General features: G+C 41.2%; 4 protein-coding genes across 10 annotated transcripts in view; 3 read left to right on the top strand and 1 right to left on the bottom strand.

Annotated features, from left to right (window-relative positions):
• The window catches only part of LOC124408989 (mucin-5AC), a 47023-nt gene extending 41233 nt beyond the window's left edge, over window positions 1-5790 (top strand). For 2 of the 4 annotated variants that reach the window (XM_046886367.1, XM_046886369.1), the window contains 4 exons: window positions 948-2071; window positions 2166-2266; window positions 2843-4118; window positions 4328-5790. In XM_046886367.1, coding sequence (XP_046742323.1) covers window positions 948-2071; window positions 2166-2266; window positions 2843-4118; window positions 4328-4387 — 2561 coding nt within the window. In that variant the 3' untranslated portion in view covers window positions 4388-5790. The remainder of the gene's footprint in view (window positions 1-947; window positions 2072-2165; window positions 2267-2842; window positions 4119-4327) is intronic. The other 2 variants (XR_006929483.1, XM_046886368.1) reach the window with 2 other exon arrangements.
• Window positions 5791-6132: 342 nt separating this feature from the next.
• LOC124408995 (xyloside xylosyltransferase 1) lies at window positions 6133-8616 on the bottom strand. Its single transcript, XM_046886380.1, has 3 exons — window positions 7976-8616; window positions 7186-7659; window positions 6133-6505 (listed from the first exon to the last, which is right to left on the bottom strand). The coding sequence occupies exons 1-3, from the start codon at window positions 8369-8371 to the stop codon at window positions 6299-6301; spliced, it is 1077 nt and encodes a 358-aa protein (XP_046742336.1). The 5' UTR covers window positions 8372-8616; the 3' UTR covers window positions 6133-6298.
• LOC124408991 (tripartite motif-containing protein 2-like) lies at window positions 6505-18542 on the top strand. Of its 3 annotated transcripts, none has more exons than XM_046886372.1 (11): window positions 6505-7006; window positions 10610-10855; window positions 10947-11086; window positions 11174-11478; window positions 11544-11663; window positions 11728-11949; window positions 16280-16434; window positions 16623-16852; window positions 17530-17876; window positions 17995-18062; window positions 18144-18542. In XM_046886372.1, exons 1-11 carry the CDS (start codon window positions 6852-6854, stop codon window positions 18364-18366), a joined length of 2211 nt encoding a protein of 736 aa, XP_046742328.1. In that variant the 5' UTR covers window positions 6505-6851; the 3' UTR covers window positions 18367-18542. The 3 variants fall into 3 exon arrangements, with proteins under 3 accessions (XP_046742328.1, XP_046742329.1, XP_046742330.1); XM_046886373.1 differs by lacking the exon at window positions 6505-7006 and adding an exon at window positions 9973-10058; XM_046886374.1 differs by lacking the exon at window positions 6505-7006 and adding an exon at window positions 10018-10058 and having other exon boundaries at window positions 10594-10855.
• Window positions 18543-23372: 4830 nt separating this feature from the next.
• On the top strand, window positions 23373-25703 carry LOC124408997 (protein twist-like). 2 transcript variants are annotated; one of them, XM_046886385.1, is made up of 5 exons: window positions 23373-23564; window positions 24036-24259; window positions 24502-24670; window positions 24791-24999; window positions 25206-25703. In XM_046886385.1, the coding sequence occupies exons 1-5, from the start codon at window positions 23443-23445 to the stop codon at window positions 25310-25312; spliced, it is 831 nt and encodes a 276-aa protein (XP_046742341.1). In that variant the 5' UTR covers window positions 23373-23442; the 3' UTR covers window positions 25313-25703. The 2 variants fall into 2 exon arrangements, with proteins under 2 accessions (XP_046742341.1, XP_046742340.1); XM_046886384.1 differs by having other exon boundaries at window positions 24788-24999; window positions 25206-25701.
• The last annotated feature ends 122 nt before the right edge of the window (window positions 25704-25825 follow it).

Here is a 25825-nt window from a genome sequence, read left to right as displayed (position 1 = left end):
TACACAGTCTCGAGTAACGGAAGATTGCGGAGAATGCGGTAAATTTTACTGCCGTTTCAGTATGTACATAAATTTATGTATATATATATATATATAACCGTAATATTGCGGTTCTCAGGGCAAGTCAATGCAAAATATACATATCCAGCCGGTGTGCGGCTCCCACGAATTCACCACACTGAAGGTGACAGTTTTTTTCCTTTCAAATTTAATAAAATAAGCAGACAAATTTCTCTCCAATAACTTTCGGCCGAAGAGAGTGTCGGTAAGAAGTACCCTCATTTATTGAGAGCGTGAAATTACGAGTAAGCGATGAACGACGGTTCGAAGTATAAAATTGAAGCCTCTAGATTTGCTGGGAAAAAAAGAAAGAAAATTAGCGTATAGCTGTATAAATTCCTGCAAACAACGTGTGTAGAAAATACCTGACGTCGTGTGTCGTATGTGGCTGATTGATACGCGTTACACAACATTAATCGAAATCCGCATAACATTGCGCAATTAATAGATCCATAGAATGAAAACATGAAAAATTACATCGATCGAAGACAATTAATTTTAATCGTCGTTTAAATTGTTTCGCCCGTGCGTTCGAAACAGTCCTTTAGCTTGCGTCTCTCTGCCTGAGGCGATAACGGCCTAATTACACCTTCAAGGCGACCGGAAATCATTTTGCTGTATAATAACAATCAGTGACTGCAGCTGCAAAAGTACCTTTTCTTTTTCCCGCGCCGATAATTACATCATTTCTCGCTTCTAAGCGTCGAGTCATCTATTCGCGGTACGTGAAGCCTAGTAGTTCGATCCATAAATTCTTACAATCCTTTACTGTCGGCAGAATGGATCTTCATCAGCGACAATAGACTCTCGCTTAAATTCCAGAGGTTAAAGTTATTTTTGGATAAAAATCGCATCTGTTACAGCACTATGATGATTCCTTATTTCAGAAGCGGATGCGGATGTGCAGATCGCACCGAAAACAAGTCCCGAAACAACGACGACAGATTTGCTCAAAAAAGTTTCGGATACACTTTCCAGTTCTCTTATACGATCACCGGTTGCTGTGGCTGTGGTTCCATCCTTGGTCAAAGATTTGGAACTACCAGTGGAGTCGAAAAGGACGGATGTACCGATGCCGAGAGACGAAGAATCGGTCTCCACATCGGATGTCGGCAAAGACGTGCCAGACTTTATCGACGCTCATCATCAGCCCTCTTTACCCGACTGGGAATACCAGCTTCCTGAGCCTCCAAGCGGCTTCAGGGACATCGAGCCCCCGGCGACGAAGGAAGGTGAAAAAATTTCGATTGCAAAACCAGAACCAGTTCGCGAATTGGAAAAATCGATTGCGGATGAAGCACTCAAGGACAGAACGGCGGTCGAAGCGAAGCGGAAGGACGTCAGCGCCCCGGTAGCACCGACTCCAAGGGGAGCGCCGATCATCGAAGACGACGGCGATCATCAGAGCAAACGGAGTCGAAGGAAGTCTGGGAGTGAAAGTAGCTCCAGAAGGACTTCCCATGTCTCTTCGACTCCCGGTGTTGCGCCGGCGGACAATACCTTGTCGAATTTCGTGATAACTACCTACTCGCGGCCAAAGAACGTTGACATCTTCGGCGAGATCGAGCGCGTCGATCGCGATCCGGAACCGCTCCTGAGTCGCAAAAGCTCGAGTGCCAGTCAAACTCGCAGAGAATCGCCCAGGAGCTCGACTTCCTCGCTGTCCCAAAGCGAGGAAAGGCAGCTTACGAGCGCCGATGGAACGCTGCAGAGACCGGAAGTCGCTTTGCCGGTCCGCGGAGATGCCGATTCGCCCCACATGGTCAGCAAGGCGAATATCAAGATGTCCATCCCCGCGAAACCCAGGTCTCGGGGCGACTCCGTAAGCGGTAATCAGGCTCTCAAAGCTACCGTTCACGATGCTTCTGACGATGGACATGGTGCAACTGAAATTGCGATGCCCGATGAAAAAACGCCGACGGTTAATAACGAGAAGTTCTCTCAGTGGAGGGAGAATATTTTGAAGAAACAGGAAACACCGAGCAGAGAACGGCAGTTGCAATCTTTACAGGTATGCTGATTGGGGTGCTGATCTTAAAGGTCCTCCGAATTTCCCATTTCGTACTCTGGTTCATGTTTTTCATTGTTGTATTCTGTACTTTCAGGTTCTAAGAGGCATTTCGCCCCAGATTGATGACTCTCAAAGACAGCCAGACGACACCAGCACGGTCGAAAAAACCGTTTACACTTCCGCCGTTGAAACGAGGTGCGCTAATAGTAGATTGCAATACAAGTGCGAGAAAGCAACCATCATGCGCGTGATGTGAAGTTGCGGCCAACGTCACACGGCATGCAGATGGTCGCTCTCTCGCACAAGTGTAACATAACTGATTATGCGACAAATGCAAGAGACCTGAAAGAGCACCCAGGTCCGTAGATAAAAGAGTGGATAAAGGAAGGTCTTCGCGGAATGAGGAATTTTCCTTAGGAACAAAAATAGCAATTCCAAGTGGCACCCGAGGGATTTCTTTTTTTTAATTATGTTCAGATTGTACTATAAAACCTACACAGTGTAGTTGAATTGGATCAAAAATCCTCCTCCGGACCTTCTACGGACCTTGGAATGCACTAGTGCGAAAAGTAAAATCATTTCATTTTGCGCATGCGCACCGAAAAGTAGTATCACTCTCTAGTCTCCATGGTATCACTTTTCACGCATGTGTTGCATGAAATTCTTTTGTTCTCTTAGCGCGTACTCGAATCATATTCAAATTCTAAAACTTGAAATTTTGACGGCACTTGTACAGCTAATTTCTTACAGTTAAAATTCGTGTTTCAACAGAGTCGAAGCCGTCACAGCCCCAAGTAACGGAGAAACAGCCGCAGAGCCGAGTCCTCAAGCAGCACCTCCTGCATCCGTTGCAGCTCCGATTGAACCACATGTAAAGCGTTACACCTACGCAGGACCACCAGCGATAGACCTTGGCAGCTGGTCGGACAGATCCAGGACCAAAGTTCAGATAAAACCGGACACAGACTACAAGTTCGAAAAGAGTCCTATTCCCGGAACGGCGAGGAGCCAACACGAGGCTCCGAAGACTCTGAGTTACAAAGAGGGCAACGCTGTTAGTAGAACCGTCCTAAACGTGGTTTCTCAGACAGCAACAACGCCGAGTGTTGTCGTAAGAAATACGCTGACGAAGTCATCGAGGTCCGAGAAGGAACCTACGGTCGATAGTAATCACGATAGAAAAGAGCCAAACGAGCTGGCAAAGACGCTTATCACTCGGACAACTGCCTCCGGTTTCAAGCGACCGGCTTCTATAGCCGTGTTCGAATCCTCGGTGATGATTTCGAGAGAAAAAGAGACCCCAAAAAGGCCGGAGATCGTTAATGGGACCGGAAATCGAGGGGAGTCGAACAAGTCCTTCGCCGCAACGGAGAGCGAGGTCGACACGAGGCCGCTGAGCTTTAAGGAGCTGAAACAGGCGTTCGCCAGGGAGAAAAACGGGAGTGTGCAACCGGTGCCGAGGTTTGGGAGCCTCGGTCGAAGACCCGATAATTCGATGAGCGGAACGTTGGTACGGAGGGATAACGAAGCGGAGAATCAAACCTCCTTCCGGAACGGAGTGAACGGTCAGAGGGTGGAGAACAAGACCGTGGCTTCGGAGAAGAAGAACTTCGTTACGCCAGCGACTCGCGGAATCGGTGTATTCCAACACGACGTTTTGGGCACTGCACGCCGGACCAGCCGAGGAACTTTGATGCCCGTTGTCAAGGGATTCAAGGTCGTTCCTCCCGAGGAAGAGCCAGCAGCTTTGTCGCAGGACAAATCACACATCCACAGAGTCGCGATAGGCGACATTTCGAATGGGAATTACGTACCTGCCCAAAACGGTCTGAGAAAAACCGTCGTTCAGATCAAGGGAGACAGTCAAAGTAACAACAACTCTAACAACATTCCAAAACCGCCGCCAACTATGCCCGTCATAACGGGCGTCACCCTCAAAAGCACCAACGCCAATGGAAGACCAAAGTCTATGGTCGTTGCTGCCGACCCGAGGAACGATCTCTTGGAGTCTATTCGGGGATTCGGCGGATCTGGACAGCTGCGGCATGTGAGTATGATAATCATCGTACTTCAGTTATTAATTCAAAAACAAGAATGACAAGCGTTGACTAATCAACGGTTTCTCACATTTCATTCATTATTTCTGTTGGGTTTATTTTTCACGAATTAAATTGCAAGAATCAAAAATTTTCATGTATTCATCCGGTTATAAATTACGTCTTGAAGTAATAATTTGTTGATGATCTTGTTGACCAGGTCTCACGAAGGAATACCAACATCAGTGGTGGGTCAGGCTCGCGATTTGTACATAACTAAGGGAACGTCAGCGAGTAATTCTGCAACGCTGTTCTGCTCGCAATTATCAGCCAGGTGTACATAATTTTTCAAAAATATTCATTGAGTTGGATTGGTTTTGAATAATTATTGTCCATAAATTTAGAATGGCGTTAATTGCGAGGTCAATCAACTAGACGAGGTAAACTGAAGCGGTTCATGGAAAGGAATGAATATTGTCATTTAATATAACGCAAAAACTAATCTATCATAGCATACTAAACTCGAAATATATGGATTACTAGTCATTTCTTTCCATCTGCATATATAACGTGTATGTATTATAAAGTAAAAGATTTGATGTGTGTATATAATATACATATACAGGTACATAGATAGATAGATATATATATATATAAATATAATATTGAATTAACGCGTGGTAAAAATATTTCCACTTTAGGTGCTACTTTATGGTGTGTATTTAGTCATATTCTGTATAGGATACTTTGGAGCGATATTATTCGAAAAATAATGCTCGCAAGACGACTGAGACGACGAAAGTAAAAGCGTAAAACTTTGTACCCAGGCAGAATTTACTTATACTAGAAAAATGAGGAGTGAAAAAGCATTGAAAAAAAGTGCGTTGAAAAAAGTTACGAGTTATTATTTTCAGTTATTATTTTATGGTCATTAACATTCGCCGTTGTATACATTGTGTTTAACGAAAGGACAGTCATGCACATGATGTGTCTATTATTATTATATACATACGATATACATATAGTTTGTTTTTTAGTTCTACCAAAGCGTCATTTTGTTACATTTGACAAGAATTCTATAAAATTGATGGTGAATGTATAATATATTAATTTAAAGATTACCACACGATGCGTACGTACATAATGCGTGATATAATCAATTTAATTATTTAACTAACACTTATATTAAACATTGCATATATATTTATCCGTAGTTAGTTAGAACCGATGATCCCGTTATATTTAAACATTAATAGAAAACAGTTGCATATACTTACTTCGATTGTAAATTTGTATTACAAGAAATTGCTTTGGAACCGCAGCAGTGAACGCAAAAAATTGATTCATTATGTTCTAATCGAGGAGACTTTTCGATATGAAATTGAGATTTTATGTTACGCAACTATCGTTTGTTCGATGCTTTGATTCTAATGAGATTCATTTTATGAATTTTTTTTACTAGTTATCGTGCAACACATGAATAGTCTTTATATGTAATAATTACATATGAATACGATTTTGCCCACGTTTATTATGCCATTGTTTACTATGCAGTATTAGATTTGACAGGATCAAGGTCAACGTAAGAGGCAGCACCCTTAAAAAGCAAAGATTAAAACATATCTATTATCTTCTGTAAATATATTATGTTAATGATGATGAAAGAAAACTTATTATTATGTTGATAATGTATTTAATTTCATTGCCTGTATACTACTAAAAAAAAAAACAAAAAAAAAAAGAAATATGTATGTAATATCTATTTATGTAAGTTATAAATATTATAACTGATAGTCATATTAAAGTTAATCAAAAATGATGCATCAAACTTTGAATAATTCACGTCAATGTAACCTGATGAAACTTTCTTTCCAAAACTTTAGAGTGCAAAGGTGATGTTATCATTTTAACCAGTCAAAATAGTTGAAAAAAAACATCTCAACTAATAAAGGAAAGGAAGTAAAGCATAGGGAAAAAAGTTATACAACAAAGTCATTTGTGTGTGTATATATAATATATATCTATATATAATATAAACTATATTTACGTTTTACTTTTTTACAAAATATCTCTAGTGCGTCCTTACACTTTTAATAACAAACTTTTATCTTATTTGCCATAATACTTAAATAGTTATTGAACTTTATTTAAAATTGCTCGACAGTCGTTAGTCAGGGAGGAATCATTGCAGTTAATCCTCAGGAATTGCCGTGTTGCAATTACCGTGCCAAAGTTTGACTCTTGCATCACAGTGAGAATAGTTGGCAAACACATCAGAGTATCCGTGGTCTCCCCACCACGTGCACAGCTGCCTGTTCCAGCCACAGTCCACCTTGTGGATCAATTCAGGCCGCTCCATACCCAGAATCGTATAGAAGTCCTGATCCCCCAAATGACCCTGCAAAATAAAATTAGGAGACAAGCTTGCAATGTAACGTAAACAAAATTTATCACAACACAACCACCTGAAGGGGATTACGAACAGCCGACATTTGGACGTATTTACAAATTTTATTGTTTGTACAGAAAAAATTGCTCACTATCAGTGTAGATACAAAGATACAAAGCAGATGAAAGTCATATCCACAGATGTGTGCCTGCACTGTGAATGACTATTCAAGTTGGTTAGATAATGCAAGTTTGTCAACTTTTTTTAAAACTGGATTATTGAATAACATGCAAAGTGATTAACGTTGTATCAAATAGAAATAGAAAGTTGTGAACATATATTAATTTTGTTACACATGTCTATGGAGTTGAAGGTGCTTCAGTATGAGAATTTATTCAACATGTCGACAAATATTCACTTCAGAGAAACTTGCGAAATGTTACCCTACTGTGTGCCAATGTTTTTTCCCAAAGATGAGCCAATATGGAAAAGTATAAAATATCCTAACAGGTGAGCGACATAAAACAAGTACTAAACTTTATTAATCTGATCAAAATAAAAAAAATCATACTTTTGTAAAAATTATCAAAAAAACTCTTTTTCCACACTTTTGGCTCAATGCCAAACGATGTCAAAACTTTTGGACAATACCTTATTGTAATTGTGAAATCATTCAGAACTGTACGAACCTTGAAGTAATATTTCTGGGTCATATGGTCGACGCTATCCATGCTGAGTATGTTATCATACTCCAGAGATTCTCGCAACTTTTCAAAATTGAAAAGTACCATTCCGCTATTAAATCCTGGAAAACCGCCGAGGTAAGCAGGTTCTCCAAAGAGAGTGCCAGGGTTTTTACTTCTGTACAAATAAAGAACATGACGATACACAGGTGTCAGTTCAGGCGCTAGGCCGAACAGGGCTTCAGGTCCAAATTTGTCAAACTCTTGGAAGAGCTCTTTGATATCTGTTCGAAATTTTGTATCTGCATCAAACATAGCAGCCTTCTTTTGATTTTCTGGTGCTATCCTGTGTAGTCCAAGAGAAAGAAAAAAGAGCGCGTCAGAGTAGTAGGTTCCAGGGTTACTGCTGAAGTGCGGCGACATTGTCGACACAATGTCCTCCAGCTGTTTTGCCAGTACATGCACGTCATAATACGTTACCTGCAAAATATTATGTAAATTAAAACTCTGCCTAAACGAGGTCTACTTAGATTTATAGAACAATCGAGGAATGTAAATACACCTAAAAATTTGGTATGCCTAAATTACATGCTTGAAATACAAAGTCAAACATCAATGTGTAATGAATTTAAGAATGAATAGAAGCCACAGTCTGAATCAAAAGTTAAGGAATAAATTTTTTTTTCAAACGATAATGGCGCAGGTTAAATCGCTGGAAATTTTTGTAAACGGTTCCTTCTGTTTTCCTAAATTTTTTATACGGACTGTCGATCCTATACATCCTCAAAGTACATACTTTCATGGATTTTCCAGACGTCGCGATGACCGCCCGAATAAGAGGTTCAGCGATTTCGCGACTCGCTGGATCGCTGATGACGTGAAAAGCGAGCTTGACGGAGGCCAGTTTTAGCATCGAGGCTGTAAATATTTTGAATTTCCTCCTCAGCGGGGAGTTTGACGTAACTTTGGTGAATATGCACCACACATTGTAGTACTCGTCGTCCTTTATTTCCTTCAGAGATGCGAGGGCTACGGGGGACGAAACGGTCGGTGTGTTTGCAGGCTCATTTCTGGTCTCTGTATTCCGATAAAATGTCGCGGGGGCGGAACTCGGCGTTTGGAAGCAATAAAAGACGATCAGGAATACGGCGAGAACTGTCAGATTCACTAGCACTTTGTGTAACAAACCCATTTAACCACCAAACCCGAGCTTGTCCCATTAATTGTACGTGTTTATTACGCGCATATCACACGCGAATTTCACCCCGCGAGGATGCATTTATGGACGTCCTTATTTCCACTACCATCACGCGGTAATTAGCCACGGATAATCGCAGACTTTATTCCAGCTGCATACCTCAATACGCTCCTCTCCTCATCGTTTACATGCCATTATTTTCAATCCTCTGACCGAAAAACAAACATGGCGACACGTCAAACCGTTCGAGCGTCGATTCTCGGCTCAGATCGATTCTATCGCTTCTCGAATTATCTCGAACCTCGAGAGCGTTTGATGGAATTTCAAATTCCATCCCGTTCTCGCGGTATATTGGATGGGTTTTATATTTTCAATACGCTGACCGAAAAACAAAGATGGCAACACGTGAAACCGTTCGAGCGTCGATTTTCGGCTCAGATCGATTCTATCGCTTCTCGAATTATCTCGAACTTCGAGAGCGTTTGATGGAATTTCAAATTCCATCCCGTTCTCGCGGTATATTGGATGGGTTTTATATTTTCAATACGCTGACCGAAAAACAAAGATGGCAACACGTCAAACTGTTCGAGCGTCGATTCTCGTCTCAGATCGACTCTATCGCTTCTCGATTTACTTCGAACTCGAGAGTGTTTGAAGGAATTTCGAATTTCATTCCGTTCCTGGCGATATTGAATGCGTTTTATTCGGTACATTTTGAGAACCAAAGAACTGATAGACTCGTCTGATTGGTCAATATTTAAAAAGTCAGCCAATCAGCAGCTTTGTTCTAACGTTTCCGAAGATCGGGAATATATAACGCACCCTTCATCACAGATGGTTCTGTAATTTTTGTTATTACTTTGTTCTGCGTAAAAAAGAAATTGTATTCGCAATATTATAAGGTGATTCGAAAATTCCAAATTGATTTCTTAGTCCAGAAATTGAAAATTTTTACGTTTCTTTTTCATGAAATATCTGCTTGGATCGTTTATTAGGATCAATATTATTGGATTGTGAGAACATGTACCTGCAATCCTACACGTACTAATATAAATTCTCGGCAAACGCAAGTTAATAACTAATTAAAGTTCAGAGGCGGGAAGTCTCGAGAGTTCCTTAATTCAAAACTGACTGTGAAGCTCCAACTTTAACACGATAATTCATTTGCTTGATTATGAAGCCAATTCCATATAAAAACCTCAAACACAAATATACGTCATATTCTTAAATCTATCGACAAATGCATAAAATCTGCAATGAATTAAGCTGCAGCTCTTGACTCTGTTTGATAACTGAAAATCACGTAATCCGATATAACCGCATTGAATACGCGTTCACTATAGATGTTCATGCACTCGTAAGCCTGCTTGGTAATTAAACGATAGAGAATTTTGAAATATAGAGTGTTCCTAACCATCGAGGTATAGAGATACGATCAATTATTGAATCTGATAATCTAGTTTGTACACAGACAGCAACTTTTTCTTAAGCTATCTGCTGATCAGTGGATATAAGTATAGTTGATAACGTTGCTATCGTGGTGAAAATATCATCTCCTTTGGCGTCACTCACAATCAGTCGCGTTATTCCGACGGTCTTTCATCGTTACGATCACCTTATTGCTGTACAATAAAATCGGCTATAAAAGACACCCTGTGACCGGAAGCGGTAATAAACCCGGGTAAGATCAATTCAAACTTTACGATTTCATTTCTATTTGAGATTCCTGCATTATCGCCAATAGAAGAAACCACATTGGCTTTCCAATGCTTCATGAATTGTCATTATTTTATCTTTAAAAACCATAAATGGATCGTGAAGTCAGTATCGTAATTTGTCGAGTACAGGTAGCGTAATTTGAGAGATTAAAAAAATTCCCTAGAAAAAACTCACCTTATCATATTTTCTTTTACTGGTCTTTCATAATACGGTTTGAGCTCGTACTTAGTCATTAATTCATTGACATTACGATTTACAATCAATTATGTTCAAAGTAGGTGTGGATTACACACAATAAAATTTTTCACATATTTTATCGCATGTCACAGAGTATAAATGCATCATACTAAATTATGATTATGGAGCCTTTCATTTCGTGGCGTTGGTGTGAAAAAATGCTTGTTTTGATAACAACTTGATACCGAATCAATTTATAATTGATAAGATTGAGGTGGTGTTGTCTGCTGGTAAGTACTGTTGTTTTTGATTTTACATAGAGATTGGCGTTTCCAGAATGACTTCGAAGTGGAAGTCGGTGTTCAAGAGGCCGCATTCTCACGATTCGACGAATCCTCAACCGGTCGAAAACCACGAAGAGTCCAGCGCTATAATGCAGGAAATGACGGAACTCCCAGCGGACTTCATCCTCGGTCCTGATCCTAACGCATCCAAGTCCCGGCCAGTTTTCAAGTCGAGTCAATCTGCCATTGATCAGCCGACGGTGGAACTCAGGAACAATGGCTCGAGGAGATCTCACGGGTTCGAATACTCACAGCATATAAAGTTAACGAAAAAAGCGCAATGATCTCCACGTACTTTGCACGACTCTGGCGGTCCTAAATCATTTCAGAACTTCCCTGGGGGCCATCGAGGACCTTCTGCAGTGTCCCGTTTGCCTCGAACGACTTCGTACACCACGAATGATGCCATGCCAGCACACCTTCTGCCTCGAATGCTTGGAGGAGCAGCTTAACTACCCGGGAAACGATGGTGGGTAGTACTTTGGCGAAAGCCTCTTTAATCGGTCTCTCGAATCCGCGCAAACGGTATGATTGAGTTCGATCGTCTTTCCTGCAGGAAGAGCGATCAAGTGCCCGCTTTGCGAGTTGACGGTGGTCGAATCGGTGCCTCATGACCTACCAACGAACCTGTACATCGAGAATCTTCTGCGGGTGATGGGAAACGCTGGTGGAAAAAGTCTGGAGCACCTGGTCTTCTCCAGTCCTGTGGTGACTTTCGCGCCCTGCGTAAACCAGCCGTCTTCCCTTGTCCAGGGACCGTCTTCACTGATGTCTCAGCAGGAGCCTGTGGTCCAGGACATCCGGTGCGTTAAGTGTGAGACTGCTTGCACCAGGGAAAATAGATGTAAACACTGCAAACAGGTGAGTGATCGCGGGGCTTCGTTCTCCTGGAAGAGCATCCAGCGTGATATCGACTATTCTTCCAGATATTTTGCAGCGTTTGCTGGGTCGCCCATATGGACGACCTCAAAGAGCAACTCGGCAACATCACAGACCAGCTCAGTAACACAACGGATCGTTTTGAACACAGGATTCAGGATTACAAGGTGAGTGAACGATGATGTGGAGATTAGGGCGCTTGGAATGTGATCGATTCAACCATTTTTACAGACAAGGGTCGACCAGTTGATGGAATACATTGATCGTGACATCGAGTTGCGAATCGGGGAACTGCGACAGGAGCGTGAAGAGAGGATACAGCAAGTCCAGGAATCGGCCAGAAAGGGTGAGCATCTCGCTGAGGAACTCAAAGGAAAAATAATCAGAACGAAGGAGGAAGTCGATGCTTACCAAAGCTTCAAGTTCGATACTCTCGCCGACAATCAGGAGAAGGTGAGCCATAAATTATTGATGATGATTGGACACTGCGGATGAAAATTCAAGGAAAGCCACAACTGAGATATTTCATAACTGGCAAAGGAATAGATAATGTCATAGAACTTCATAACCGACGCTGCAATCGTGCGATGGCTAAAAAGTGGCTAAAAATTAGGTAAAAACGCGGAACCATGAACTGCAACTTCTGTCGAATAATCGGATTCGAAGGTCAGTTGGACCCGGTTCCCGATTTAAAATCTGCGAACAGGGTTCTCGTTTTGTGAAATTTCGTTAACTCCTTGGCAAGGTGCGCATGACCTTCGATATATTTATAAGGTTGAGTAACCAGGCCGAGGGATGCGGCGTTATTGATCAGTGGTGAACGCCGGGAACGACGCTTATACACCGAGACGAGTCGGTTACACATGCAGGTACCTGTAGTTAAGCGCAGCAGCCATTCACCGACACAGACGGTTTCCGTATACACGCGCACGTGCGACTCGAGTCTCCGTTTCTACGGGCCCGGAACGCCTACCCAGCATCCCTTGCGGAACGCGATGGCTCGTCGCGTCTGGCAGTGACAGGCCATTACTACTGTGTGCAAAGGGACGCGCGCAAGCTGCTGGTGGCAGCCCGCCAAACGATCCCGCGAACCACCCTTCAATGCCGTTTTTAAGATATTTTTGAGTTACGATAGGGGTTTTAGCGGGGAAAGATTTTAAGTAAAGTAAAATGCGTACCGTTAAAATGACGATTTAAGCCTAATAGATCACTGGGGGTGAATTTCACCCCAAACACTTTTCAAACTTCGCGTAGAGTTCGTTTGTCGTGGAAATGGGCCTCTTGGCGTCATTCTTCATGCGAAATAAAACCCTTTTTTCGACACTTTTCTTGACTTTGGCGATGTTTTACAATATTTGAACAATCAATTTAATTTAAAAATTTTTTTTTATAATTTGAGTAAAATATCACGTTTGGGGTGAATTTCACTCCGTGTGACCGTTATGGTATGATATGGTCGGAGTAACCATAATTAAAAAAAGTAATAAATCGTACTAGATTTTCTGCTTATAGCCACAAAACGCATCTTCATTTTACACCAAAAACTATATTTTTCGGTTATGGTGCAAAACGGAAATAGTTAAGAACTGCATAGTAACGACGTTAACTAAAGATTTCTCTCGGCGATAAGACCCCATTTTTACCACTAGCTACTAAAAAAAAATTAAGGGCTGGAAGTAATTACTAAACTTTTGGCACAATGGAATATAACAGACAATTCCCTTGCTTCACATAAATGTTTATTCGAATCAATGAAGTTGTTTATTTTGTACAAATTTATGTTCAGTTTACAAAACTTATAATAGTTCGATTTGTCTGAAATGAAGAGCTTCTTCATCTTGAATTTAATCTATAATATCTACTCTAATTAACTTTTTATTAGGTTCATATACACAACTAAAAATTTTCTTGCTATAGCACTTCACTTTGCACATATACATCCAGCTGAAAACTGCAGTGGTATTAGCAGAAAAATTGAGTTTTCTCGTCTGGCAAAAAAAAAAAAAAAAAAACAATTGTTCAAGATGTAAAACGAAAAGATCAAATTCATCTCACCAATTAGATTATTGAAACGAGTATAGAGCGCGATATGTGTCTATATTCCTTGATATTCGTCTTTTCAGCCCCCCGCCATTGTACCTTAATTTACATCTACTTTCACATCATTCCAGTGAAACAATCATCTCCTAGTATTATTAACAAATTGATCAAGTATAAGACAATTAGGCTTAAGTAAGATCTGTTGTTTCACTTTCTGTTGAAATCATCAAACAATATGGATAACGAGCCTATGTATTCCCACTTTCTTATCCTACAATTCGCATTGATCTTTTTTTATTTTAAGCATCATTCAAATTTTTGACCCAAAAAAGAAATTCAGAATTAAAGCCTGATCAAGTTGCCTTTTACCTAATGATTTTTTCAGACTTTCAACACCCGATTAATATTTGCTTTGTTCTCAAGCTATCTATACGGTGAGGATTAAAAACTATAAAATTCGTGATCAACGTGAGTGTATGCGTGTAGTATTTTTACGCATATTGTAGCTCAGCGAATAAAAGCTCAGTGGCTCTTTATGGGATTCCATAACAAATCAATTTCCTCTGGCTCCTCGGGCTCCTTTAGTGGCACGCCCTCACCTCTATCTAGGCCACACCCTGCACTGCTTCCCCCCCCCCCCCTCAAACTCTCCGCAGAACGCTCCAATAATTCACGTCATCCGCACGCTTCTCACACAGAAACATTCGCAATCAGTGTATCCAATCCACACTTCGGTAGGCAACGCATAAAGTCAACCACAATCCACACTTTCTGGTAACTTGTATTACTGCATATGTCATATATTTTTATCAACAATTTTAGAAAATCATTAGCAAAGCCAAAATCACAAGGGTGGTAAATATTGAAACAGGAAGTAAACAGTTATTACGAATCATTGACGGTGAAAAATGCATAAGTACTTAAACAGAACAATGATCGGAAATTGTTTTAACATACTATTCTCGAGGCTGCAGTAACACGATGGTTACAAAAAGTTTCAATCATTCCCATTTGAATGACAAATCCCACAAGAAAAAAATCGGCTATCGCTTCGTTGTCAAATCGTTTTAAATGATCGCTGATACTATCATAGGATCCTTATCATCATTATCATGAATGCCTTTAGGAGAACTGCAGATTATGTTCTTTCTTATCATCCCCCATCCGCAGCACCGCATGCGCTGTTTAACTCGCAAGTAGCGAGCACTTATCAAGGCAAAAAGCATTTCGTGGCACTCGTTTTGCGCATCGCCGGAAAACACGATAACGAGTAATCATTCAGATGGGTAATTGAAAGCGGTGCGACGACGCTTAGATTGGGTCCGAGCCGGTTATGCCCCCAAATTAGCCACAGTGACATATTGCGTCGATGGCCTCCCCTGCACATTAGCCGCGTGTTGGGGGCCCCTGGGAAAATGAACTGACCTGTAACTAACTCGCATGTCGTTTGGCTTCTAATACCTATGTTTGCTGCGGCAAGTAACAACCCCACCCGTGAAGCACTCAGCGCCATTCCACCCCTTGACAGATTTCTTATACCCAGACGGGTGTAACATTGTTTTCGAATGATCCACGATTCTCTGCGAGATTTCGCGTTCAAAGCGAAAAAAAGGAACAGAATTCAATTGTACAGGGAGTTTTGGGTGCATCTCGCTGATCAACATCAGTAAACATAGAAACGTGTAATAAAATCGAACTATTTTTTACTCAACGCCTGTAGATAGGCATCCATGTGTATTCTAAGCGTAGCTTCGGTAGCCTATTTGCCGGCGTTGAGCGGTGAGTTTTACAGAAAGCGCCTGGTATGGTACAATTTTAGAAATTTTCCTCTTTGATAAGGTTGAATCGAATTGAAATACATCAATTTTTTATCATGCTTTGAATATAATCCTAGAATTTCATCTCAGAAATTTTGAACCTCTCTGAACGACAAGTGTATATGGAAGTTCTTTGAAAGAACTTTTTTCAGAGTTGCCCAGTGTATTGCAGGACATCTCGGTAGTCGAGTCCGGTACTTTGATATTGTTCAGTCATCAGAAGCTTTCTTCACGAGCGATAAATATCGGTGGTTCGCCAATCGAGCGAATGTGCAATGCGGCTAACTTTGGAATGGAAGTGACACATGCCGTTCTCGAGGATGGATAGATACTGCGGTTGGTTATGTGTACCTAGGAGCGCAGCGGAGTGCGTTTCGAATGCGTTGATGCGGCACTAAATTGCGGGCAATCGAGAACAGAGAAGATCCGCGTGTTCCCGAGTGTTCTTCCCCCCGTTCGAGGAGCGGGTCGCGTGGCGACGCGTGCGCGGGACGTCGGGGGTGGAACGGCGTCCATCGGGGGCAGATCGGCGCCCGAAATCCAACGGGGGATGCTGCACGTGTACCGAAAATAGGCTTGACGGTGGTTTGCTTTCGTTTTGCCTTCTCGCGTCTCGCCTACGCACAATCACGTGCCCCCGTTACGCAATAAAATTACACCTATGTTAGAGACCGAATCCGTTTATTTCCGTTGTTATAATTGATATGCATGTCGCCGATTGAAAAACAAACAAAATACACGTATAGATACCTCTGTAGAGCTTTTTGAATGTTGTGCAAGGCTCGTTGTCAGGAAATTTTGGTAACGAAAGAATATCCACGAATTGAAATAATTAGTGATGCCACAAAGAATAACGAAGTTTTACTGTTTTCATTCCAAAAGTTCATGCTTGTTTTTTTCACTCACTGATCGACGCTTATTTTCAGGTCAAAACGTTCTTGGCTCTTCATAGGCGAGCAAGCGAGCTCATGACAGCGGTTTCTTATTGGCAGCCAGAGATTACTGATTCCTTAGACGATCAGGACGAAAAGCAGAGGATCAATTTTGCCACGTCGGAGGAAAATGCTCAGTTTTATTACAGGTCTGTAGTGAATAGAGTCAAACGGGTAAACGGGATGAATTTTACTCCAAGTTACGTGAAAAATGGTCTGTTAACACCATTCTTACAATCCGTGCCCAGATATTGTTTATTCGTTGTACGATTTCGAACTCTGTAAATCTACAATAAGGGATCAACAGAAATAAAACATTATATACCCTCAAAAACAGGAGCAAAACTTTTACACCGAGGATCGTGGCTGGCCGGGGAATAGTTCAGAGACCTTCAGGGATCACTATGGACCCCTGGAAGAAACATTTGCTAGTGGCCTGTCCAGGCACTCGGCAAGTTTTGGTCCTGGACAAGAAGTACCGAGTACACAGACGCATACAGCACGAGGGTATGATGTCTCCCCAGGGTGTCGCCTTCCTCGAGGACTTCGAAGAGCTTTTCGTCACTGGTAAGTATATTAAAGGTAAAGGAAGAAAATAGAGGCAGTTCAGAAATCTAGGAATCCGGAAATTTCGATTGAATTAAAAGAATTAGCCTGATATTGTGAGTATTTTTGCGACTGATGGGGACCGATATCTTCTTGTCGTGGAATCCATTTTCACAAGCTTTTTCGATTATAGTTGGGACCTCGGGAACTTTAAAAACAGTCGTAGTATACCAGAATATTTCCGTGATGCACCCTACAGGGACCCCTAAGTATAGGCAAATCAGGGTACGAGACAACTCTGAACTGCTCCGAGTTTCGCCAAAGCGACATCAGCCGTGTGCTAACAAAAGAGCGTCGAGGCTGCTCAGAGTGGACTTGTACCCTGATTTGCCTACAATTAGGAATCCCTATAAAGCGCATCATGGAACTAATCCGCATGGTTAGATCTGGTTTCAGCTGAGTTGTTTCTCATTAATTCGATAAAAATCTACAGATTTGCTGACACACTTCTCGCACACTGGAGAATACAGAAACAGGTCCTGACGCTGTTTATCTCTCCCGCAAGCTATAATTCTTACCGACGATTATATGCTTGAGGAAAAGAAGCCCCAACTTGACGAGGAGTTCATGAGTGTTTTGGACTTTTAACTATACTCCATCCACTGATCTAATTTCGTAATTGCCATTTCGATCGACAGACAAGTGGAAGCACTGCATCCACGTCTTCAACAGCAAGGGAATGCTTCTCCGGCGACTCTGCACGAAGGGTGAAGGCGACGGGCAGCTCCGTAGTCCTGAGGGAATCGCGGCTCACCCCTCGAGGAATCTACTCTACGTTGCGGATACGGGAAACGACCGGATCCAGATCTTGACACCCGACGGTGCGACGTTCGCGACCATCGGACCGACCGGGAACGCTGAAACCGTCCTGACCAAGGCTGGGGTGGAAATCACCAACAACGCTACACATTTTAATCAACCCACAGCCGTCGCCGTTTCGGAAACTGTGATCGTCGTCGCTGATTGTGGAAATCACAAGATAAAGGTGAGGTTTTTGTGGAAATTTTTGGTATATCCTAGTTCAACGTAGATTATTGTTCTAATGATTTTGAAATTGGTAACTCGGGACTCGTGAACTTTGTCAAAATCATTATTTTTTCCAGATATTCGATCACGCAGCGAACCTTCTTCGCACTATTGGAACTCCTGGAACGCATAGAGGGTTGCTCAGGTTAATATTAAATTGATGAATTCTGAGAACTTTCTGTGAACGAATAACGATGATAAATTCCGACTTGAATTGTGACTGCAGATCTCCGGAGGCAGTGACGCTGGACCCGAAGGGAAACGTGATCGTCGGCGATTCCGGCAATGGGAGAGTTCAGATATTTACAGTCACTGGTGAACTTCTAAGAGTTCTGGGTTCCAAGGGAACGAAAGAAGGCCAGTTTGGCTGGGTTTCGGGCATCTTCGTCAAAGATAATTGCGAAATGGTCGTCGCGGACAGCAAGAATTACACCGTTCAAATATTTTAAGTGTATCGACACCGCACTGCGTTTGATTTTTATTATACGTATTGGATATGGTGCATTCTGTACACGTGTAATCTGCGTCACCAAATCGGTTCAAGCTTTTTGAAATGCGTTTTTTAGATATTGATATTACCTGTAATTTTGTTCGAGATTTTTGTTCGAAGGCGTTCAAAAGTTAGCAGCTCATAAAATATATTAAACAATTAAGTCTAACTTGAAAACTGTAGTCCGTACAGAATATAAAAGTACGGGACGACAAAGTTTCTGTTTCAAGTGATTTTTGACCTCAAAATTTTTCGCGAGAAAATCGAATGGTTTATGGGAAGTATAAGAAACTAAGATTTTTTTCTTCCATACGTTTTGCACATTGTAACTTCAGAATTTACGTAAAACTGAAACGTTTTTGCACTGAAACTATTGTGCATAGTCTAAGAGTTATACTCATCGTTAATTGAAACTCGGAGATTGTTGGTTTTTGCATATATTTTATCAGCTGCAAACGTTACCGAATAAAAATTAGAAAAAATCATAGATACTTTTATCAGCTAAAAAAAACCTTTTGACACAGTTTCAATGTTATAAGTTTTGAAAAAATAAGGGTCTTGGTCAGTTTGATTACCTGTAAAATGTCCCACATATATCTATAAAGAATAGAAACTTTTATTATGTCCTACGTTTGTGAATAGTGGAAACTAAATAGAATAACAGATTTTTTAATTATTTCATCATATGGTGTCTGTCAGTATCTGTCACGTGTTTACTTCACGTTTAGGTATAAATAAACATAGTATTTTAATTTGTTATAATCTAAAAATATTAAAGAATAAACAGAACTCAACATATTTTGATATTTCCTCGCGTAAAATCGATTTTTTATTTCACCGTACGTGGAGTTTGAAAAAAAATCATTGAGGGGCTTAGAATGTTTACCTTTCCCGCAAACCGCGACCGCGTCCACCTATCCTTACGCAGAAAAAAAGAGTAAATAGATTTTCTGGTAGAGGCATTACACATCCCGTTTGTCCGCAACCACTCGTGTAACCTCGTAAGCATATTTGACCAATAAATAATTTGGCAAACAAATTGATCCCCAGTGACTATAAACAGATACTTAGGGGCACGCGCCGGGGCGGGTCTTCCTCGAGGGAGAAATTATGCCTCGGCCCAAAGGGACCAGCAACCAAATGATCCTTTCAACCCGGCCAATTCTTAACCAACGACCCATGGACCCCGACTGTGAGAACTCGAGAGGGCCCGCGGCGTGAAATCTCTATTACCCGGGTGACGGACGAGGGGAGGGACGGACCCATTCACCCCTGTGGCGCATACTTTCGCATGCAAATCTGGTGGAAAATCAAAAATTCGCATTCTAGAATATTTTAAACTTGAGCAAAGTTTTCTCTTAAAATTTTCACTCGCGTCAAAGACGCTGGTCAATAGTGGTTTTGTTGCTCTTTGGATTTAAGCGGTCTTAGTAAGATTTAATGTGAACAACGACTTTGGGAGTAAGCGTAGTTTTGCGAAATTTGTTCCAGTTATTTATTTTATCGATGTTTTCATATATATAGCTCAATAAACAATATTTAGATGAAAAATTCGATTTTTCTTTTTCAATATCTAAAGCTTATCAAAAAATACTACCGAACTGGACAAAAGAAAAATTTTGAAAAAGAATTGACGAATAAATCATGATAATGATAGAAACCATCCCCTTCATTACAATACTACGATAACATAAAAACTATAACAGCCAATCTAATGTAATCACGAGTTTATCCATAAATTTTACGTTTTCAAACACAGAACTTCACGGGAAAAATCAGGGTAACAACAAAAATTTTGATTTCAAGCGGATTCAGAGTGCTTGCATTCCAAAGTGATATGCAATTTTAACAAGTTAATTTCTTGTCTCTTCACGTTATTCACGATAACGCCTGACGGTGGTTTTCTATTTCTTGTTTGTTAAAAATCCTCGCGGATCAGAACAACCGAGTGCATCGGAGGAGAGCGCGAACCTTGATCCGAAAATTATTGCATCCTGGCAATCAACTTCGGGAGTGTTCGACTGCACATAACGATTAAAATGGGGTGAACTGAATATCCATACAAACTACAAGACAGGGTGGACCATACCGGGTCACCCTCTGCACCATAAGTATACATACAACCGCGTCCCATGTGATGACGAGTGACGACACGCGACCGGCGGGTGGCGATCTGTTGACGGGTCGCCGTTAGGAATGGAATAGGACTTATGCATTTGTGCTGGAAACTACATAGGATAGGCATGTATTTATGGTATAGAGACACAGTTGCAGCAGATGCATGTAGGCATAACATTTATAGGTACGTATAATGCGAAATTGGCTAAAAGCTGATTTGGTGAGCAGGTTTTAACTAAGTTTTTGGATTCTGTAAAGGTCGAGTCACGGAAGAGCTGGTATTTTTTTTCAAATTAATAAGAGCAAATAATTATTTCCCAAAAATTCCCAGATTTTTACATCGAATGTCGACTATGTGATCCCATATTTCGAGTGTCCTGGATTTGTTTTTTTTAATCTCTAAACGTCGGTACAACTTCAACGGAATCAGAAAAATCCTGAACCAGCATTTCTCTCAATGAAACTTTCTGTAATTCCGTCCCGAATTTCTCGAATTCACGGAACGAATTTAAATCTCATTTACACCCTCCAAATTCTTACAGCTCGATTTCAATCAATAGAGCCCCGAAGTTCTCAAAAATTTTAGATCGGAATTGAACTCGAAAGAAAACCTCAATGATTATTTGATCAAAACAAATTTCTCACAAAACGAGGCCTAAGATTCCGTTTCGGATTCTTCAAATAACCTGCAACCGCGTTAAAAATCCTTGAATTAAATCGCGCGCGGATGTTACGTGGATCGAAAATCTGGTGAAAAGACAATAAACCGTGTCGTCTATTGGACAATGTCTTCATGACGTCATAGCCTGGTTGTCAGCGCCATTTTATCACGACATAACCTAAGTTTTTAATTTTAATGGAGGCAAATCATGATTCTTAGGCTCACAAATAACTCATGTCACCTAAATTAATTAAACATAATCAATAATATACCATATTCCACGAACCATGGTTCCATTAGTTTTATATTTTTCCACCAGGTGACGAATTGCAAAGTGACAATTCCAATACGACAGAGAATCGACGTCATGGATCCCACTGCACGTTATTCTTATACCTATATATATATATATATATATATATAACAATGTGTGGGATGCGTGATCTTCTTCGTACACGAGTATGTACGCGTTCGCAGGCGGGTTCCATTGTGAGCGCATTAACACCTTGTATAATTGCATTCGGCGAGCATTTTATTGTGAGCGGGGCCAAGAGCCGGGAACGCATGTCGAGGTACCTACCTAATTTAAATATTGGCCCATTCACCGACACAGCGATGCGATGCCTGTTATCCCGTTCATCCCGCTGCACCGCCGGAGGAAAGACTAATATTTAAGCTGCGTGTGGTTGCCCGCATCAATTCAATTCAAGATCCCTCAAATGGAACCTCGGTTTAACGCCACTGCGTATCAGAACTACGTACGTATATGAATCTATGCGTGTATATACAGCCTCTACATGATTTTCTCAGGCTGTCATTCCGACCTTCTCGTTATAATAATCGCCGCGCGATTTGCTGCTCACAATCAATTCTCACAATTGCCCGACGGACCCCGCTTAATTCGTCTATCTTACTAATCAACTGCAGGCATGAACATCCAGACAGCAAATTATACCTAGAAGCTGTAGCAGTTATTATACAGATAATAATTGCCTTTGGCGTCTCAACGTTTTTTGCTAAACGAGAAGAATGATAGATAATCTAGTTACTTACATTCATTTTCTACACTAGAAAATCAGGATCATCTGATAAGTTGACTGGTTTTGTTCGAATTTCAATTTAACACTAGAACTACTAGACCAGTCAAAGTGTCTGGTTTTACAATCTCATTTAAAAATTCCTACTTTATGTTTGATTTTACCTCGGTAGTTCTAGTGTTTTACAAAATATCATCACGAGTTCTGGTCCAAAGCTTAATTCCAAAATTCATTGAGTGAATGGTCCTGAAAATACTTCATAACGATTCGACTATTTTTTCTCAACCGAGTATCGCATTAATGAGAAAATATTCTTCAATACTTCGGGTTATTTAGTTAAAGTAAAAATTTCATCAGACCGTGAACAATATGTGTGAAAATATTTTCAAAATGGTGGAGAAGACCTGCCTTAGAGATTCGTCCCAGAAAACCAAATCCAAGAAGACGCAGAGTGACGTCTGACGTTGAATAGAAACACACACAAAGATGATTCGCAAGTTTCAAGCACGGGTGAAAATATAGTGTAAGTACGTCTTGCAGGGTAGTGTGAATCGATTTCCACCACACTCCAACGGCAAAAAAAAAAATCAACGATTATACGACGTCTCTGAGTAATAAACGAATCTCGTGGAAAAGCTAAACGACGTGGTAAAATCTAGCACTTAGAAACCGAGCCGCAATGGCTCCTCTGCAGGAGAACGAGAAGCTGCATGGTGTGAGTAGGAAAGCTTACGCCCACCGCGATCGTACACAGAGAAAAACCCGCTTTGGGCACCGCAGACTCGCCTCAAGACCCTCAGACTGGAACCAATGGAGCCACACCGTCGGCACAATTTTCGGCTTCCAGGACTCCCGATTGGCTGGTCCTGAGGGTCGCTGCCTGGCTCCGCCCACAGTTGTCGGGGGTATCGATCATCCCCGAGCGATATCGTTTAGAGGCTAAGTATATAAGGTTGGCTCCCCAGGGAGCTGGCTGATAGTCGTGATTTAATAGTCGGAGACAGGACGCGTCGCAATACTGGGAATTCCTACAGGATAATTGTAACAACTGGCTTGGAACCGGGAGCAAAATCGTCGGGGAAGTCTTGAAGTTGCCGGTGGATTAGAATTTTTAATAACGTGTATAAATATAAATATAAAATATAAAAAATTGTAACTTCGGCGCTCCTTGGATTCGAAATTAAAGAAAAAAAACCGACCGAAAAAACACTATCGACTCATGATGTCGGCCCATCCCGGGAGGAATCAGTACGATTACGAGGAACGAAACCAGAGGATTCGACACCGAAGTGGACCCGCAACTACCAGAGGACCTGCTGACTCCACGGTCGCTTGCTCCAGGTAATCGGAGGGTCAACTCGCCAATCCTGATATTCATACCCTATAAGGAAGAAATGCCAGGTTTTTCGGTCACTCGGTGTCTAGCCTATCGAGTTACTTGGCTGACTCAAAGTGTGATTTTTTACCATTTCTACAATCGAAACGACGCTTCTTAAGTCTGGATCCAACCGTGGATTAAGGTCCAGATGCAGACAATACATAATTCGAAAAGCAACATTTGAATAATATTTGCAATGACCTTTGATTCTCAAATATCGTGTGACACCTAATTCCTCTTTGAAATTTGTTTCATAATTGGTTTTTACAAGTGTTAAAGTCAATCCCAACTTCACCCTATTATAAGTAATTATATTACTTGTCAAAAAATACCGTCAGTTTCAATTTCTTAAACATCAAAGTTCCAGTGTTTCAGTCGATGCTGATTTTTCTGATTATACGCGTGAAATTTAACTTGGATAACACTTATTTCAGCACACAGTATTACGTAAGTCCTAACAGCGACATCAGTGAGGAAGACCTTTCCGAGCTTCCATCTTGCGTTTACGCAGGAAGATCCTCGTCGCAACAACAGCAACAGCAACAGCAACAACAACAGCACGTGGTTCACCCTGGTCCAGGACACCAGCAGCATAACCACGCACATTCTCACACCCACTCGCCTCTCCATTATCACATGCCCGTCCAGTCTAGTGCAGGTAATATCATAATTGATTAAATCATTTTGAGAGTAAATCATTGGCGGTTAAAATAGTATGGGAAGTACGTGGATGACTTGGGAAAGACGGCAAAGTATTTTGACTGCCCTTTTTGAAAGAAATGGTTGAGTACTGAGAAATGGATCTTTTCTGAGAGAAGGAAGTGCAAGAAGTGTACATCAGTTTCAAACCAACGCAATTATGTTGAGTACGTTTTCTAATCCTGCCGACCCATTTCGCAGACCACAATGATGCCGAGATGAACGGAATGACGAATATGAACGGCATAAACGGGATCAACGGAATGAGTCCGATGAACGGCGGAGTCGAGGAGGGTTACTACCCAAACGGAAGTCCGTACAGAATCCAGAGGCACGCAGCGAACATCCGGGAGCGAAAGCGGATGCTCAGGTGAGAAGATCTATTATGATCAGAGTATTTTGCCACCGGGTTTTGTCCTCGTCCTTTTTCATCGTCTCAATCCGATAAAGAAGAAGGACGACTTCTAAATGTGATTGCGATTTTTAGCAGCATCAACTCGGCTTTCGACGAGCTGAGAGTTCACGTGCCAACGTTTCCCTACGAGAAAAGGCTGTCAAAAATCGACACCCTCCGCCTCGCCATCGCCTACATCGCTCTTCTCAGGGAAGTTCTTGCCGCCAGACTCGATCCCCTCACATACGTCGAACGGTGTCTCCGAGGCGAGATAAGTGGCGAACGTGCAGAATGGAACACCAGTGGTGAGGAATACTTTGTTTAAAGAACGTTTCGAGTTGGAGATGATCGAAGCTCTAGGTGTAAATTCCCGACGTGAATCAGTTCGAGGCACTTCGAATGGCTGTTATATCGAGTATATTACGCATTCGTATCTCGCTGATTCATTAACGTTTAACAAAATGAGCGAATTTCCGGGATTTTCAAGTCTCACGTAAATTGTATGTTGCAGATTTGACGGCGCGGCTGTCTTGGATAAATTGGGAGAACCTTGGTGTTAATCCAAATCGTCGTTCTGTACTGACGACGCTTGCACTCACCGCAGACAATATGAACTGAATTATAAATCTACGTGGCATAATGAAGGGAAACTATGATAATCACGTAACATTAGCTATGTAGCCGTAATTTATTTGTTGTAAATAATATTTTTCTGATGTAAGCATTGCGTAGTTAGTTCGTAACTTTATAGTAATTACGTACATAACTAAATTAAAGAACACTGTTATATCTATAATTAATTTTACGCGCAGCTAGGAATTTAAGATTCGAAGTGTTCAACGTATTATACCTATACCTACATATGTATACATTTTGAAAAGATCGTACGTGCAGAGATTTCAGGCCATGTGCAATATTGTACTTATAGTATGTATAAATGGCGGTAAAACTAATCTTAAATTTATTTATACGTTATACAAATATCGTATTCAAAATGATACTGCACGCTAAGGATATTACAGTGAAAAACAAATAAATAAGAAGGGAATTTAGTACAACTAAGAATAAGCTCTTACAATTATGTTCTAGCCATAATTTGTTTCGTATGTACATACACGCAACAAAGTATTG

This window comes from Diprion similis, chromosome 8 (genome assembly GCF_021155765.1).
Source record: "Diprion similis isolate iyDipSimi1 chromosome 8, iyDipSimi1.1, whole genome shotgun sequence".
In the NCBI taxonomy this organism is placed as follows: Eukaryota; Metazoa; Arthropoda; class Insecta; order Hymenoptera; family Diprionidae; genus Diprion; species Diprion similis.
Note: the sequence above shows the minus strand (reverse complement) of the source record. Positions and strands in the feature narration are given on the sequence as shown.

Excerpts from the sequence above, each read along its gene's own strand:
- LOC124408991 (XM_046886372.1), top strand. The coding sequence starts at position 6,852 with ATGTCTATGGAGTTGAAGGTGCTTCAGTATGAGAATTTATTCAACATG. Across the intron at positions 11,950-16,279 it reads TCGCCGACAATCAGGAGAAG|GTCAAAACGTTCTTGGCTCT; the intron begins GTGAGCCATAAA and ends GCTTATTTTCAG. Across the intron at positions 16,435-16,622 it reads AATGCTCAGTTTTATTACAG|GAGCAAAACTTTTACACCGA; the intron begins GTCTGTAGTGAA and ends CCTCAAAAACAG.
- LOC124408995 (XM_046886380.1), bottom strand. The coding sequence starts at position 8,371 with ATGGGTTTGTTACACAAAGTGCTAGTGAATCTGACAGTTCTCGCCGTA. Across the intron at positions 7,660-7,975 it reads CGTCTGGAAAATCCATGAAA|GTAACGTATTATGACGTGCA; the intron begins GTATGTACTTTG and ends AATATTTTGCAG. Across the intron at positions 6,506-7,185 it reads CCCAGAAATATTACTTCAAG|GGTCATTTGGGGGATCAGGA; the intron begins GTTCGTACAGTT and ends TTTATTTTGCAG.
- LOC124408997 (XM_046886384.1), top strand. The coding sequence starts at position 23,443 with ATGATGTCGGCCCATCCCGGGAGGAATCAGTACGATTACGAGGAACGA. Across the intron at positions 23,565-24,035 it reads TCCACGGTCGCTTGCTCCAG|CACACAGTATTACGTAAGTC; the intron begins GTAATCGGAGGG and ends CACTTATTTCAG. Across the intron at positions 24,260-24,501 it reads GCCCGTCCAGTCTAGTGCAG|ACCACAATGATGCCGAGATG; the intron begins GTAATATCATAA and ends CCCATTTCGCAG.